At 62.2% G+C, this 16,775-nt stretch overlaps 1 protein-coding gene across 1 annotated transcript in view; it reads right to left on the bottom strand.

Annotated features, from left to right (window-relative positions):
* Window positions 1–1,495: 1,495 nt before the first annotated feature.
* The window catches only part of TAF6 (TATA-box binding protein associated factor 6), a 32,636-nt gene continuing 17,356 nt past the window's right edge, over window positions 1,496–16,775 (bottom strand). The window contains exons 9-14 of the mRNA XM_068999026.1: window positions 15,011–15,193; window positions 11,256–11,330; window positions 8,476–8,601; window positions 6,746–6,919; window positions 4,018–4,236; window positions 1,496–2,029 (exon numbers count right to left, since the gene is read on the bottom strand). Coding sequence (XP_068855127.1) covers window positions 1,559–2,029; window positions 4,018–4,236; window positions 6,746–6,919; window positions 8,476–8,601; window positions 11,256–11,330; window positions 15,011–15,193 — 1,248 coding nt within the window. The 3' untranslated portion in view covers window positions 1,496–1,558. The remainder of the gene's footprint in view (window positions 2,030–4,017; window positions 4,237–6,745; window positions 6,920–8,475; window positions 8,602–11,255; window positions 11,331–15,010; window positions 15,194–16,775) is intronic.

Raw genomic sequence — 16,775 nt, 5'->3', positions numbered from 1 at the left:
ACCGGGGGGATACTGGTGGTTACTGGGATGAACTGGGGGGGCACCGGGGGGATACTGGTGGTTACTGGGATGAACTGGAGAGCACTGGGGGGATACTGGTGGTTACTGGGATGAACTGGGGGGGCACTGGGGGGATACTGGTGGTTACTGGGATGAACTGGGAGGACACTGGGGGGATACTGGTGGTTACTGGGATGAACTGGGAGGGCACCGGGGGGATACTGGTGGTTACTGGGATGAACTGGGAGGGCGCTGGGGGGATACTGGTGGTTACTGGGATGAGCTGGGAGGGCACCGGGGGGATACTGGTGGTTACTGGGATGAACTGGGAGGGCACCGGGGGGATACTGGTGGTTACTGGGATGAACTGGGAGGGCACCGGGGGGATACTGGTGGTTACTGGGATGAACTGGGAGGGCGCTGGGGGGATACTGGTGGTTACTGGGATGAACTGGGAGGGCACTGGGGGGATACTGGTGGTTACTGGGATGAACTGGAGAGCACTGGGGGGATACTGGTGGTTACTGGGATGAACTGGGGGGGCACCGGGGGGATACTGGTGGTTACTGGGATGAACGGGGGACCCTCCCCTGCTGTTGTCCTCGCACGTGACGCAGAACTGGGACGAACTGGGACGAACTGGTGTGAACTGGGAGTTTATTGAGCTCCTCACAGCCCCGGGGGGGGACCCCAGGGGGACAATTTGGGGACACTTTGGGGTCCCCCAGCCCCCCTTGTCACCCCCAGGACCCTCTGGGGACACTTTGGGGTCCCCCAGCCCCTCCTTATCACCCCCAGGACCCCCTGGGGACAATTTGGGGACACTTTGGGGGGTCCCCCAGCCCCCCCTTGTCACCCCCAGGACCCCTTGATGACCCTTTGGTGACCCCTTGGTGACCCTTTGAGGACAATTTGGGGACACTTTGGAGTCCCCCAGCCCCCCTCATCACCCCCAGGACCCCTTGGGGACAATTTGGTGACACTTTGGGGTCCCCCAGCCCCCCCTCATCACCCCCAGGACCCCTTGGGGACCCCTTGGGGACCCTTTGAGGACAATTTGGGGACACTTTGGGGTCCCCCAGCCCCCCTCACCACCCCCAGGACCCCTTGGGGACCCCTCGGTGACCCCTCAGGGACCCCTTGGTGACCCTTTGAGGACAATTTGGGGACAATTTGGGGACTCCCAGCCCCCCTCATCACCCCCAGGACCCTCTGGGGACAATTTGGGGACACTTTGGGGTCTCCCAGCCCACCTCATCACCCCCAGGACCCCTTGGGGACCCCTTGGGGACCCCTCACTGACCCCTTGCCACCCCCAGGACCCCCTGGGGACAATTTGGTGACACTTTGGGGTCCCCCAGCCCCCCTTGCCACCCCCAGGACCCCTTGGGGACCCCTCACTGACCCCTTGTCACCCTCAGGACCCCTTGGGGACAATTTGGTGACACTTTGAGGTCCCCCAGCCCCTCTTGCCACCCCCAGGACCCCTCACTGACCCCTCACTGACCCTCTGCTCCCCTGGCCGCCACTGCCCGGTCACTGCCCGGCCACTGCCCGGTCACTGCCCGCCCTGTGGCTCCTGTGTCCCACCCACGGGGGTCCCGTTGGCTTTACCGAAGGTGCCAGCGGTGGCCCCCGCCGGCCCTTGGGGACTGTCCCCAGCCTCCGCCTTGACCACGGCCGCCACCGGGGACGCGCCGCTGCCGCCGCCGCCGCCGCCGCCGGTGGCCACCGTGGCGGTGGCGCTTGGGGACAACTGCGGGGCCGGGGGGGTGGCACCGGGGGCAGCGGGGGTGGTGGCAGCGCCAGCGGCGCCTTTGGTGTCACCCGCGGCGGGCAGGGACACCACGATGTATTTCTGCACCGCCGCGCTGGCCACGCCGCCGGCGGCACCGGACACGCCGCCGGCGCCGCCGGCGCTGGGCACGGCGGGAGCCGACACCAGTTTGACCAGCGGCTGCACGCTGGGGACAGTGGTGGTGACCGGGGAGGTGGCCGTGGGCGCGGGGGACGTGCTCAGGGTGATCACCTGGGGGGGGGGGGGACAAAGGGGGGGCACCTCGTGGGTGGCCCTGGTGTGTCCTGTCCCCCACCCTCCCCCACCTCCCAGCGTGTCCTCCATGTCCCCATTGTCCCCCTCCCCCAGCCACCAGCGTGTCCTCCATGTCCCCATTGTCCCCCCTCCCCCAGCCACCAGCGTGTCCTCCATGTCCCCATTGTCCCCCTCCCCCACCTTCCAGCGTGTCCTCCATGTCCCCATTGTCCCCCTCCCCCACCTTCCAGCGTGTCCTCGATGTCCCCGTTGTCCCCCACCCCCAGCCACCAGCGTGTCCTCCATGTCCCCACTGGCCCCCCCTTGTCCCCTCCGTGTCCCCTGTGCCCCCTTTGTTGTCCCCCCGGTGTCCCCCCCACCGCGTCCCCTCCTTGTCCCTCCCCATGTGCCCTCATCAGTGTCCTGATGTCCCCATGTCCCCCGATGTCCCCACGTCCCCATATCCCCGTGTCCCCCTATCCCCATGTCCCTGATGTCCCTGTGTCCCCAATGTCCCTGTGTCCCCAATGTCTGTGTCCCTATATCCCTGTGTCCCCGTGTCCCTGTGTCCCTGTATCCCCGTGTCCCCATATCTTCATATCCCCCTGTCCGTGATGTCCCCGGGTCCCCATATCCCAATATCCCTGATGTCCCCATATCCCAATATCCCTATGTCCCCATATCCCCATATCCCCGTGCCCCCATATCTCCATATCCCCCTGTCCCTGATGTCTCCGTACCCCCATATCCCCATATCCCCATATCCCCATATCCCCATGTCCCTATATCCCCATATCCCCGATGTCCCCATATCCCCGTGTCCCCGTGTCCCTGTATCTCCATATCCCCCTATCCCCATGCCCCCCATATCCCCCTGTCCCCCCGTGTCCCCATATCCCCCTGTCCCTGTGTCCCCCCGTCCCCAACGTCCCCCTCTCCCCATATCCCCATATCCCCGTGTCCCCCTGTCCCTGATGTCCCCATATCCCCATATCCTCCTGTCCCCATGTCCCCCATATCCCCCTGTCCCCATATCCCCGTGTCCCCCGTCCCTGATGTCCCTGATGTCCCCCGTGTCCCCAATGTCCCCGTCCCCATGTCCCCATGTCCCCCTGTCCCTGTGTCCCCATGTCCCTGATGTCCCCCTGTCCCCATATCCCTGATGTCCCCATATCCCCATCGCTGTGTCCTCCTGTCCCCCTATCCCCATGTCTCCCATCCCCATGTCCCCCTGTCCCCCTGTCCCCATGTCCCCCTGTATCTGATGTCCCCCTGTCCCTGATGTCCCCTGTCCTCATATCCCTGATGTCCCCATATCCCCATCACTGTGTCCCCCTGTCCCCCTGTATCTGATGTCCCCCTGTCCCCGATGTCCCCGTCCCTGTGTCCCTGATGTCCCCATATCCCCCTGTCCCCGATGGTCCCCCAAGTCCCCACGATGTCCCCCTGTCCCCGATATCCCCGATGTCCCCCTGTCCCCGATATCCCCGATGTCCCCACGTCCCCCTGTCCCCGATGTCCCCATATCCCCCTGTCCCTGATGTCCCCCTGTCCCCGATGGTCCCCCGAGTCCCCCCGATGTCCCCCTGTCCCCAATATCCCCCTGTCCCCGATGGTCCCCCGAGTCCCCGCGATGTCCCCCTGTCCCCGATATCCCCGATGTCCCCACGTCCCCCTGTCCCCGATGTCCCCATATCCCCCTGTCCCTGATGTCCCCCTGTCCCCGATGGTCCCCCGAGTCCCCCCGATGTCCCCCTGTCCCCAATATCCCCCTGTCCCCGATGGTCCCCCGAGTCCCCGCGATGTCCCCCTGTCCCCGATATCCCCGATGTCCCCACGTCCCCCTGTCCCCGATGTCCCCATATCCCCCTGTCCCTGATGTCCCCCTGTCCCCGGTGGTCCCCCGAGTCCCCCCGATGTCCCCCTGTCCCCGATATCCCCCCTGTCCCCCTGTCCCCGATGTCCCCGTCCCCGTCCCCCCGTACCTGCTGGCCGGCGCTGCTGGCCGAGGACATGACGATGAACTTGGGGGGTGGCGGCGAGGGCTGGGTGGGGGTCCCGGGGCGGCCGGGGGCCAGCGTGGGCACGGGCACGGGCACGGGCACGGGCAGGGCGATGGCGCTGGGGACCTTGATGATGCTGGGGGGGCGCGGGGGCCCCCCCGGGGCCTGCGGGGCCTGGGACAGCGTCAGCGTCGGGCGCGGCTGCGGGGACAGCGGGGACACGGTCAGGGACACTGGGGACACAGGGATATTGGGGACACAGGGACATTGGGGACACAGGGATATTGGGGACACAGGGACATTGGGGACATTGGGGACATTGGGGACACAGTCAGGGACATTGGGGACACAGTCAGGGACATTGGGGATACAGGCAGGGACATTGGGGATACAGGGATATTGGGGACAGTCAGGGACATTGGGGACACAGGGACATTGGGGACAGTCAGTGACATTGGGGACATTTGGGACACAGTCAGGGACATTAGGGGCAGTCAGGGACATTGGGGACACAGGGACATTGGGGACACAGGCAGGGACATTGGGGACACAGGGACATTGGGGACATTGGGGACACAGTCAGGGACATTGGGGACACAGAGACATTGGGGACACAGGGACATTGGGGACATTGGGGACACAGTCAGGGACATTGGGGACACAGAGACATTGGGGACACAGGGATATTGGGGACAGTCAGGGACATTGGGGACACAGTCAGGGACATTGGGGACACGGGGACATTGGGGACACAGTCAGGGACATTAGGGGCAGTCAGGGACATTGGGGACACAGGGACATTGGGGACATTGGGGACACAGTCAGGGACATTGGGGACACAAGGATATTGGGGACAGTCAGGGACATTAGGGACAGTCAGGGACATTGGGGACACAGTCAAGGACATTGGGGACACAGGGACATTGGGGACAGTCAGGGATATTGGGGACACAGGGATATTGGGGACACAGGGATATTGGGGACAGTCAGGGACATTGGGGACAGCGGGGGACAGTCAGGGACACTGGGGACAGTCAGGGACATTGGGGACAGTCAGGGATATTGGGGACACAGTCAGGGACAGCAGGGACACAGTCAGGGACACTGGGGACACGGGTGACAGCCAGGGACACGGGGGACAGTCAGGGACATTGGGGACAGTCGGGGACATTGGGGACACAGTCGGGGACATTGGGGACAGTCGGGGACATTGGGGACACAGTCAGGGACATTGGGGACATTGGGGACACAGTCGGCCGTGGGAGGACATCAGTCCCAGGGGGACACGGGGGACACAGGTCCCAGAGAGGTGACCCCTGCGTGGACCGGGACCCTCCAGGGTGGCCACGTGTCCCCCAGGTGTCCCCCAGGTGTCCCCCAGGTGTCCCCACAACCCCTCGTCCCCAGGTGTCCCCAAGCCCACCCAGGTGAGGGCCCAGTGACCCCCCCGGGCTGGCACCGGGTGGCTGCAGACCCCCCTTCCCCTGTCCCCCTCCCACAACGTCCCCGATGTCCCCAGTGTCACCTGGCTGATGGTCAGCGGGGTCCTGGCCACCTGCTGGGCCTGCAGGGCCACCTGTACCCCCCCATGTCCCAGTGTCCCCAATCCCCCCGATGTCCCCCAGTGTCACCTGGGTGATGGTCAGCGGGGTCCTGGTCACCTGCTGGGCCACCTGTGCCCCCTGTGCCCCCCATGTCCCCGATGTCCCCAATCCCCCTGATGTCCCCCAGTGTCCCCAGTGTCACCTGGGTGATGGTCAGCAGGGTCCTGGCCACCTGCTGGGCCTGCAGGGCCACCTGTGTCCCCCATTCCCCCAATCCCCCTGATGTCCCCCCAAGGGTCCCCCAGATGTCCCCAAGGTCACCTGGGTGATGGTCAGCAGGGTCCTGGCCACCTGCTGGGCCTGCAGGGTCACCTGTGTCCCCCATGTCCCCAATCCCCCAATCCTCCCAGTATCCCCAGTGTCCCCACGTGTCCCCAGTGTCACCTGGGTGATGGTCAGCGGGGTCCTGGTCACCTGCTGGGCCACCTGTGCCCCCTGTGCCCCCCATGTCCCAGTGTCCCCAATTCCCTCGATGTCCCCAATCCCCCCATTCCCCCCAATTCCCCCGGTGTCCCCGATGTCCCCCAGTGTCCCCAGTGTCACCTGGGTGATGGTCAGCAGGGTCCTGGCCACCTGCTGGGCCTGCAGAGCCACCTGTACGTCCCCCATGTCCCAGTGTCCCCAATCCCCCAGATGTCCCCAATCCCCCCATTCCCCCCAATCCCCCCGATGTCCCCAATCCCCCCAATTCCCCCCGGTGTCCCCGATGTCCCCCAGTGTCCCCAGTGTCACCTGGGTGATGGTCAGCGGGGTCCTGGTCATCTGCAGGGCCTGCAGGGCCACCTGTGCCCCCCATGTCCCAGTGTCCCCAATTCCCTCGATGTCCCCAATCCCCCCATTCCCCCCAATCCCCCTGATGTCCCCATTCCCCCCAATCCCCCCGGTGTCCCCGATGTCCCCCAGTGTCCCCAGTGTCACCTGGGTGATGGGCAGCAGGGTCCTGGCCACCTGCTGGGCCTGCAGGGCCACCTGTACGTCCCCCATGTCCCAGTGTCCCCAATTCCCTCGATGTCCCCAATCCCCCCATTCCCCCCAATCCCCCTGATGTCCCCATTCCCCCCAATCCCCCCGGTGTCCCCGATGTCCCCCAGTGTCCCCAGTGTCACCTGGGTGATGGTCAGCGTGGTCCTGTTGACCTGCTGGGCCTGCAGGGCCGCCTGCGCCCGCGCCTTGACCACGTGGGAGCAGAGGAGCCCCCCCAGGTAGCCAAAGTCGCCCCGGTAGGACTCGGGGCTGTCGGGGGGGGGACGCGCCTTGGCCAGCACGGGGGCACAGTGCTTCTGTGGGGACATTGGGGACATCATTGGGGACATTGGGGACATCATGGGGACATTGGGGACATCATAGGGACATTGGGGACAGCCCCAGCACAGGGGCACAGTGCTTCTGTGGGGACATTGGAGACATTGGGGACATCATGGGGACATTGGGGACATCATGGGGACATTGGGGACATCATGGGGACATTGGGGACGTCATGGGGACATTGGGGACATCAGAGTGACATTGGGGACATCATTGGGGACATTGGGGACATCATAGGAACATTGGGGACAGCCCCAGCATGGGGGCACAGTGCTTCTGTGGGGACATTGGGGACATCATTGGGGACATTGGGGACATTGGGGACATCACTGGGGACATTGGGGACATCATTGGGGACATTGGGGACATCATGGGGACATCATGGGGACAGCCCCAGCACGAGGGCACAGAGCTTCTGTGGGGACATTGGGGACATTGGGGACATCATGGGGACATTGGGGACATCATTGGGGACATTGGGGACATCATTGGGACATTGGGGACATTGGGGACAGCCCCAGCACAGGGGCACAGAGCTTCTGTGGGGACATCGGGGACACCATTGGGGACACTGGGAGGACTGGGGACACGTCTTGTCTCTGAGTGTCCCCAAGGTGTCCCCAATTTGGCCCCAAGTGTCCCTGAGGTGCCCCCAAGGTGTCCCCAGGATCCCCAAGGTGTCCCCAGGGTGTCCCTGGGGTGTCCCCGAGGTGTCTCCAGGGTGTCCCCAGGATCCCCAGGGTGTCCCCAGGGTGTCCCAAGGTGTCCCCATGTCCCCAGGGTGTCCCCGAGGTGTCCCCAGGGTGTCCCCATACCCCCAAGGTACCCCCAAGGTGTCCCCAAGGTGTCCCATGGTGTCCCCAAGGTGTCCCCAGAGTGTCCCCATGATGTCCCCAGGATCCCCAGAGTGTCCCCAGGGTGTCCCCAAAGTCCCCAGGGTGTCCCCATGTCCCCAAGGTGTCCCCAGGGTGTCCCCATACCCCCAAGGTGTCCCCAAGGTGTCCCAGGGTGTCCCCAGGGTGTCCCCATGGTGTCCCCAAGGTGCCCCCGGGGTGTCCCCAGGGTGTCCCTGCGGTGTCCCCAGGATCCCCAAGGTGTCCCCATGTCCCCAAGGTGTCCCCAGAGTGTCCCCAGGATGTCCCCAGGATCCCCAAGGTGTCCCCAGGGTGTCCCCATGTCCCCAGGGTGACCCCAGGGTGTCCCCGAGGTGTTCCCGAGGTGTCCCCAGGATCCCCAGGGTGTCCCCAGGGTGTCCCTGCGGTGTCCCCAGGATCCCCAAGGTGTCCCCATGGTGTCCCCATGGTGTCCCCAGAGTGTCCCCAGGATCCCCAAGGTGTCCCCAGGGTGTCCCCATGTCCCCAGGGTGACCCCAGGGTGTCCCCGAGGTGTTCCCGAGGTGTCCCCAGGATCCCCAGGGTGTCCCCAGGGTGTCCCCGAGGTGTCCCCAGGATCCCCAAGGTGTCCCCATGGTGTCCCCATGGTGTCCCTGGGGTGTCCCCGGGGTGTCCCCGGGGTGTCCCCCCTCACCCACCAGCAGCAGGGTCTGCACGTGGTCAGCCCCGATGCGGTCGATGTTGCTGACCACCGGCCCTTCCAGAATGTTCCGCACCCGCTCGCCCTCGGCCGGGAGCCGCGGCAGGATCAGGGTCTTGATCACCTGCGGACAGAGGGGACATCTGGGGACATTGGGGACATTTGGGGACAGTGGGAGACTTTGGGGACATTGTAGGGGATGGGAGACATCGGGGTCATGTGGGGGGGTTGGGGACATTGGGGGCGTTGAGGACATTTGGGGGCATTGGGGGGGTTGGGGACATTGAGGATATTGTAGGGGATGGGGGACATCAGGGACATTTGGGGACATTGGGGACATTTGGGGGCATTGGGGACATTGGGGGGGTTGGGGACATTGAGGATATTGTAGGGGATGGGGGACATCAGGGACATTTGGGGACATTGGGGACATTGGGGACATTTGGGGACATTGGGGACATTTGGGGGCATTGGGGACATTGGGGACATTTGGGGGCATTGGGGACATTGGAGACATTTGGGGGCGTTGGGGACATTGGGGACATTGGGGGGCATTGTAAGGGACGGGGGACATCGGGGACATTTGGGGGTGTTGGGGACATCGGGGACATTTGGGGGCGTTGGGGACATTTGGGGGCATTGGGGACAGTGGGAGACTTGGGGGACATTTGGGGATGTTTGGGGACATTTGGGGACAGTGGGGGATTGGGGACATTGGGGACGTTTGGGGACATTTGGGGGCGTTGGGGACATTGGGGGGACACAAGGGTGACCCACAGAGACATGGAGGTGACACGGGGACATGGGGGTGACACTGAGGGTGTCACTGGGGTGTCACTGGTGCCACTCAGGGTGTCACTGGTGTCACTGAGGGTGACACTGGGGTGTCACTGGTGCCACTCAGGGTGTCACTGGGGTGTCACTGGTGTCCCTGGGGTGTCACTGGTGTCACTGGTGTCATTCAGGGTGTCACTGGGGTGTCACTGGTGTCATTCAGGGTGTCACTGAGGGTGACACTGGGGTGTCACTGGTGTCACTCAGGGTGTCACTGGTGTCCCTGGGGTGTCACTGGGGTGTCACTGGTGTCACTCAGGGTGTCACTGGGGTGTCACTGGTGTCACTGGGGTGTCGCTGGGGTGTCACAGGTGCCACTCAGGGTGTCACTGGGGTGTCCCTGGGGTGTCACTGGTGCCACTCAGGGTGTCACTGGGGTGTCACTGGTGTCCCTGGGGTGTCACTGGGGTGTCACTGGTGTCACTCAGGGTGTCACTGGGGTGTCACTGGGGTGCCACTGGTGTCACTGGGGTGTCACAGGTGCCACTCAGGGTGTCCCTGGGGTGTCACTGGTGCCACTCAGGGTGTCACTGGGGTGTCACTGGTGTCATTCAGGGTGTCACTGGGGTGTCCCTGGGGTGTCACTGGTGCCACTCAGGGTGTCACTGGTGTCCCTGGGGTGTCACTGGGGTGTCACAGGTGCCACTCAGGGTGTCACTGGGGTGTCACTGGTGTCCCTGGGGTGTCACTGGGGTGTCACTGGTGTCATTCAGGGTGTCACTGGGGTGTCCCTGGGGTGTCACTGGGGTGTCACTGGTGTCCCTGGGGTGTCACTGGGGTGTCACTGGTGTCATTCAGGGTGTCACTGGGGTGTCCCTGGGGTGTCACTGGTGCCACTCAGGGTGTCACTGGTGTCACTGGGGTGTCACTGGGGTGTCACAGGTGCCACTCAGGGTGTCACTGGGGTGTCACTGGGGTGTCACTGGTGTCACTGGGGTGTCCCTGGGGTGTCACTGGTGCCACTCAGGGTGTCACTGGGGTGTCACTGGGGTGTCACTGGGGTGTCACAGGTGCCACTCAGGGTGTCACTGGGGTGTCACTGGTGTCCCTGGGGTGTCACTGGGGTGTCACTGGTGCCACTCAGGGTGTCACTGGGGTGTCCCTGGGGTGTCACTGGGGTGTCACTGGTGTCATTCAGGGTGTCACTGGGGTGTCACTGGGGTGTCACTGGTGTCATTCAGGGTGTCACTGGGGTGTCACTGGGGTGTCACTGGTGCCCCTGGGGTGCCCCTGGGGTGGCACAGGTGTCATTCAGGGTGTCACTGGTATCCCTGGGGGTGTCACTGGTGTCACTGGGGTGTCACTGGGGTGTCCCTGGGGTGTCCCTGGGGTGTCACTGGTGTCACTGGGGTGTCCCTGGGGTGTCCCTGGGGTGTCCCTGGGGTGTCACTGGTGTCACTGGGGTGTCCCTGGGGTGTCCCTGGGGTGTCACTGGGGTGTCAGTGGTGCCCCTGGGGTGCCCCTGGGGTGGCACAGGTGTCATTCAGGGTGTCACTGGGGTGTCACTGGGGTGTCACTGGGGTGTCACTGGTGTCATTCAGGGTGTCACTGGGGTGTCCCTGGGGTGTCACTGGTGTCATTCAGGGTGTCACTGGGGTGTCCCTGGGGTGTCACTGGTGCCACTGGGGTGCCCCTGGGGTGGCACAGGTGTCATTCAGGGTGTCACTGGTATCCCTGGGGGTGTCACTGGTGTCACTGGGGTGTCACTGGGGTGTCCCTGGGGTGGCACGGGTGTCATTCAGGGTGTCACTGGTATCCCTGGGGGTGTCACTGGTGTCACTGGGGTGTCACTGGGGTGTCCCTGGGGTGGCACGGGTGTCACTCAGGGTGTCACTGGGGTGTCACTGGGGTGTCACTGGGGTGTCACTGGGGTGTCAGTGATGCCCCTGGGGTGTCCCTGGGGTGTCCCTGGGGTGCCCCTGGGGTGCCCCGGGTGCCACTCACGTCGTGGCCCAGCTCGGCCAGCCCCGCGATGGAGCCGTAGCGCGTCGTCCAGGGGGTCTTGTCGTCCACCCAGCTCTGGCAGGGGGCAAAACGATGACAAATTCCTGACCCCAAAGCCCAGATCCCAAACCCCAAATTCCTCATCCCTGACCCCAAATCCAGAATCCCAGATCCCAAACCCCAAATTCCCCATTCCTGACCCCAAATCCAGAATCCCAGATCCCAAATTCCCCATTCCTGACCCCAAAGCCCAGATCCCAAACCCCAAATTCCTCATCCCTGACCCCAAAATCCAGAATCACAGACCCCAAATTCCCCATTCCTGACCCCAAAGCCCAGATCCCAAACCCCAAATTCCTCATCCCTGACCCCAAAATCCAGAATCCCAGATCCCAAATTCCCCATTCCTGACCCCAAAGCCCAGATCCCAAACCCCAAATTCCCCATCCCTGACCCCAAACCCAGAATCCCAGATCCCAAACCCCAAATTCCCCATCCCTGACCCCAAAATCCAGAATCCCAGATCCCAAATTCCCCATTCCTGACCCCAAAGCCCAGATCCCAAACCCCAAATTCCCCATCCCTGACCCCAAACCCAGAATCCCAGATCCCAAACCCCAAATTCCCCATTCCTGACCCCAAATCCAGAATCCCAGATCCCAAATTCCCCATTCCTGACCCCAAAGCCCAGATCCCAAACCCCAAATTCCCCATCCCTGACCCCAAACCCAGAATCCCAGATCCCAAACCCCAAATTCCCCATTCCTGACCCCAAATCCAGAATCCCAGATCCCAAATTCCCCATTCCTGACCCCAAATCCCAAAATCCCAGATTCTAAATCCCGAATTCCTCGTTTCTGACTCCAGATCCAAAATCCCAGATCGCACACCTTGTATCTCATTCCCAGTCCCATCCCCAACCCCAAATCCCATCCCTGACCCCAAATCCTCCATTTCTGACCCCAATCCCCATTTCTGACCCCAAATCCCATCCCCAACCCCAAATCCCCCATTTCCAACCCCAAATCCCGTCCCTGACCCCAAATCCCACCTTGGTGAAGGTTTTGGTGATGCGGGACTGGATGTTGGTGGTGGTGGTGCTGAAGCTCTTGCACACCTGGGCCCGTCCCGATCCCACACCCCACACCCCAAATCCTCCATTTCTGACCCCAAATCCTCCATTTCTGACCCCAAATCCCCGTCCCTGACCCCAAATCCCACCTTGGTGAAGGTTTTGGTGATGCGGGACTGGATGTTGGTGGTGGTGGTGCTGAAATTCTTGTCACACACCCCTCACCCCAAATCCCATTTCCGACCCCAAATCCCCCATTTCCGACCCCAAATCCCCATCCCCAACCCCAAATCCCCATTTCTGACCCCAAATCCCATCCCTGACCCCAAATCCCACCTTGGTGAAGGTTTTGGTGATGCGGGACTGGATGTTGGTGGTGGTGGTGCTGAAGTTCTTGCACACCTGGGCCCGTCCCGATCCCACACCCCACACCCAAAATCCTCCATTTCTGACAACAAACCCCAAATCCCCCATTTCCGACCCCAAATCCCCGTTTCTGACCCCAAATCCCACCTTGGTGAAGGTTTTGGTGATGCGGGACTGGATGTTGGTGGTGGTGCTGCTGAAGCTCTTGCACACCTGGGCCCGTCCCGATCCCACACCCCACACCCCAAATCCTCCATTTCTGACCCCAAATCCCCATTTCTGACCCCAAATCCTCCATTTCTGACCCCAAATCCCCATCCCTGACCCCAAATCCCACCTTGGTGAAGGTTTTGGTGATGTGGGACTGGATGTTGTTGGTGGTGGTGGTGCTGAAGTTCTTGTCACACACCCCTCACCCCAAATCCCATTTCCGACCCCAAATCCCATCCCCAACCCCAAATCCCCCATTTCCGACCCCAAATCCCCCATCCCCGACCCCAAATCCTCCATTTCTGACCCCAAATCCCCATCCCTGACCCCAAATCCCACCTTGGTGAAGGTTTTGGTGATGTGGGACTGGATGTTGGTGGTGGTGGTGCTGAAGTTCTTGTCACACACCCCTCACCCCAAATCCCATTTCCGACCCCAAATCCTACCCCCAACCCCAAATCCCCATTTCTGACCCCAAATCCCCATTTCCGACCCCAAATCCCATTCCTGACCCCAAATCCCACCTTGGTGAAGGTTTTGGTGATGCGGGACTGGATGTTGTTGGTGGTGGTGCTGAAGTTCTTGTCACACACCCCTCACCCCAAATCCCATTTCCGACCCCAAATCCCATCCCCAACCCCAGATCCCCATTTCTGACCCCAAATCCTCCATTTCCGACCCCAAATCCCCGTCCCTGACCCCAAATCCCACCTTGGTGAAGGTTTTGGTGATGCGGGACTGGATGTTGTTGGTGGTGGTGCTGAAGTTCTTGTCACACACCCAAAATTCCCCATTTCTGACCCCAAATCCCCCATTTCTGACCCCAAATCCCCCATTTCTGACCCCAAATCCCCATTTCCGACCCCAAATCCCCATCCCTGACCCCAAATCCCACCTTGGTGAAGGTTTTGGTGATGCGGGACTGGATGTTGGTGGTGGTGCTGCTGAAGTTCTTGCACACCTGGGCCCATCCTGATCCCACACCCCACACCCCAAATCCCCATTTCTGACCCCAAATCCCCATCCCTGACCCCAAATCCCACTTTGGTGAAGGTTTTGGTGATGCGGGACTGGATGTTGGTGGTGGTGGTGCTGAAGCTCTTGCACACCTGGGCCCGTCCCGATCCCACACCCCACACCCCAAATCCCCCATTTCCAACCCCAAATCCCCATCCCTGACCCCAAATCCCACCTTGGTGAAGGTTTTGGTGATGCGGGACTGGATGTTGTTGGTGGTGGTGCTGAAGTTCTTGTCACACACCCAAAATTCCCCATTTCTGACCCCAAATCCCCCATTTCTGACCCCAAATCCCCCATTTCTGACCCCAAATCCCCATTTCCGACCCCAAATCCCCATCCCTGACCCCAAATCCCACCTTGGTGAAGGTTTTGGTGATGCGGGACTGGATGTTGGTGGTGGTGCTGCTGAAGTTCTTGCACACCTGGGCCCATCCTGATCCCACACCCCACACCCCAAATCCCCATTTCTGACCCCAAATCCCCATCCCTGACCCCAAATCCCACTTTGGTGAAGGTTTTGGTGATGTGGGACTGGATGTTGGTGGTGGTGGTGCTGAAGCTCTTGCACACCTGGGCCCGTCCCGATCCCACACCCCACACCCCAAATCCTCCATTTCTGACCCCAAATCCCCATCCCTGACCCCAAATCCCCCATTTCTGACCCCAAATCCCCATCCCTGACCCCATAATCCCACCTTGGTGAAGGTTTTGGTGATGCGGGACTGGATGTTGGTGGTGGCGGTGCTGAAGTTCTTGCACACCTGGGCCCGTCCCGATCCCACACCCCACACCCCAAATCCTCCATTTCTGACCCCAAATCCCCCATTTCCAACCCCAAATCCCCGTTTCTGACCCCAAATCCCACCTTGGTGAAGGTTTTGGTGATGCGGGACTGGATGTTGTTGGTGGTGGTGCTGAAGTTCTTGTCACACACCCAAAATTCCCCATTTCTGACCCCAAATCCCCCATTTCTGACCCCAAATCCCATCCCCAACCCCAAATCCCCCATTTCTGACCCCAAATCCCCATTTCTGACCCCAAATCCCCATTTCCGACCCCAAATCCCGTCCCTGACCCCAAATCCCACCTTGGTGAAGGTTTTGGTGATGCGGGACTGGATGTTGTTGGTGGTGGTGCTGAAGTTCTTGCACACCTGGGCCACCAGGCGGGCGGCGAAGTCGCGCAGGGCCCAGTGGTTGTCCACGTCCGGCCGCAGGCACAGCTGGCGGCTCACGATGCACGTCATGACCGCCGGGATCAGCTCGTGCAGCTGCGGGGACGGGCACGTGAGGGGACACGGCGGGGACACGGCTGGGACATGGCTGGGACATGGTAGGGACACACGGGGACATGGCTGGGACATGGCTGGGACATGGTAGGGACACACAGGGACACGGCTGGGACATGTTAGGGACATGCGGGGACATGGTAGGGACACGGCTGGGACACGCGGGGACACGGCTGGGACATGGTTGGGACACACGGGGACATGGTAGGGACACTTGGGGACATGGTAGGGACACTTGGGGACATGGTAGGGACACAGCGGGGACACACGGGGACACGGCTGGGACATGGTAGGGACACAGCGGGGACATGGTAGGGACACGCGGGGACACGGTTGGGAAACGGTTGGGACTTGGCTGGGACATGTTTGGGACACGCGGGGACACGGTAGGGACACAGCTGGGACACGGCTGGGACGCACGGGGACACGGTTGGGACACGGCTGGGACACGGCTGGGACACGGCTGGGACACGGCTGGGACACGCGGGGACACGGCTGGGACATGGTAGGGACACGCGGGGACACACAGGGACACGGCGGGGACATGTTTGGGACACGCGGGGACACGGTTGGGACACAGCTGGGACACGCGGGGACACGGCGGGGACATGTTTGGGACACGCGGGGACACGCGGGGACACGGCTGGGACATGGTAGGGACACGGCTGGGACATGGTAGGGACATGCTGGGACACGGCTGGGACCTGGTAGGGACACGCGGGGACACGGCTGGGACACACAGGGACACGGCTGGGACATGTTTGGGACACACGGGGACACGGTAGGGACACGCGGGGACACGGCTGGGACACACGGGGACATGGGTGGGACACGGTTGGGACACGGCAGGGACACGGCTGGGACACGCGGGGACACGGTAGGGACACGCGGGGACACAGTTGGGACATGGTTGGGACATGGTTGGGACACTTGGGGACATGCTAGGGACACTTGGGGATACTCAGGGACACGGTTGGGACACTCAGGGGCACATTTGGGACACCCAGGGGCACTCAGGGGCACTTGGGGACACGTTTGGGACACTCAGGGACACGTTTGGGACACTTGGGGACACGGCTGGGACACTTGGGGACATGTTTGGGACACGCGGGGACACGGGTGGGACATTTGGAGACACTCAGGGACACTCGGGGACACATTTGGGACGCTCAGGGACATGTTTGGGACACTTGGGGACATGTTTGGGACACTGGGGGACACATCTAGGACACTCAGGGACACATTTGGGACACTTGGGGACACTCAGGGACACTTGGGGACACATTTGGGACACTCAGGGACACTCGGGGACATGTTAGGGACACTGAGGGACACATTTGGGACACTTGGGGACATGTTAGGGACACTTGGGGAAACTCAGGGACACATTTGGGACACTCAGGGACATGTTAGGGACACTTGGGGACACATTAGGGACACTCAGGGACACTTGGGGACACTGAGGGACACGTTTGGGACATTCAGGGACACATTTGGGGCACTTGGGGACACGTTTGGGGCACTTGAGGATACTCAGGGACACTTTGGGACACGTTTGGGCCAC

Source organism: Aphelocoma coerulescens, unplaced genomic scaffold (assembly GCF_041296385.1).
Source record: "Aphelocoma coerulescens isolate FSJ_1873_10779 unplaced genomic scaffold, UR_Acoe_1.0 HiC_scaffold_205, whole genome shotgun sequence".
Taxonomy (NCBI): Eukaryota; Metazoa; Chordata; class Aves; order Passeriformes; family Corvidae; genus Aphelocoma; species Aphelocoma coerulescens.
Note: the sequence above shows the minus strand (reverse complement) of the source record. Positions and strands in the feature narration are given on the sequence as shown.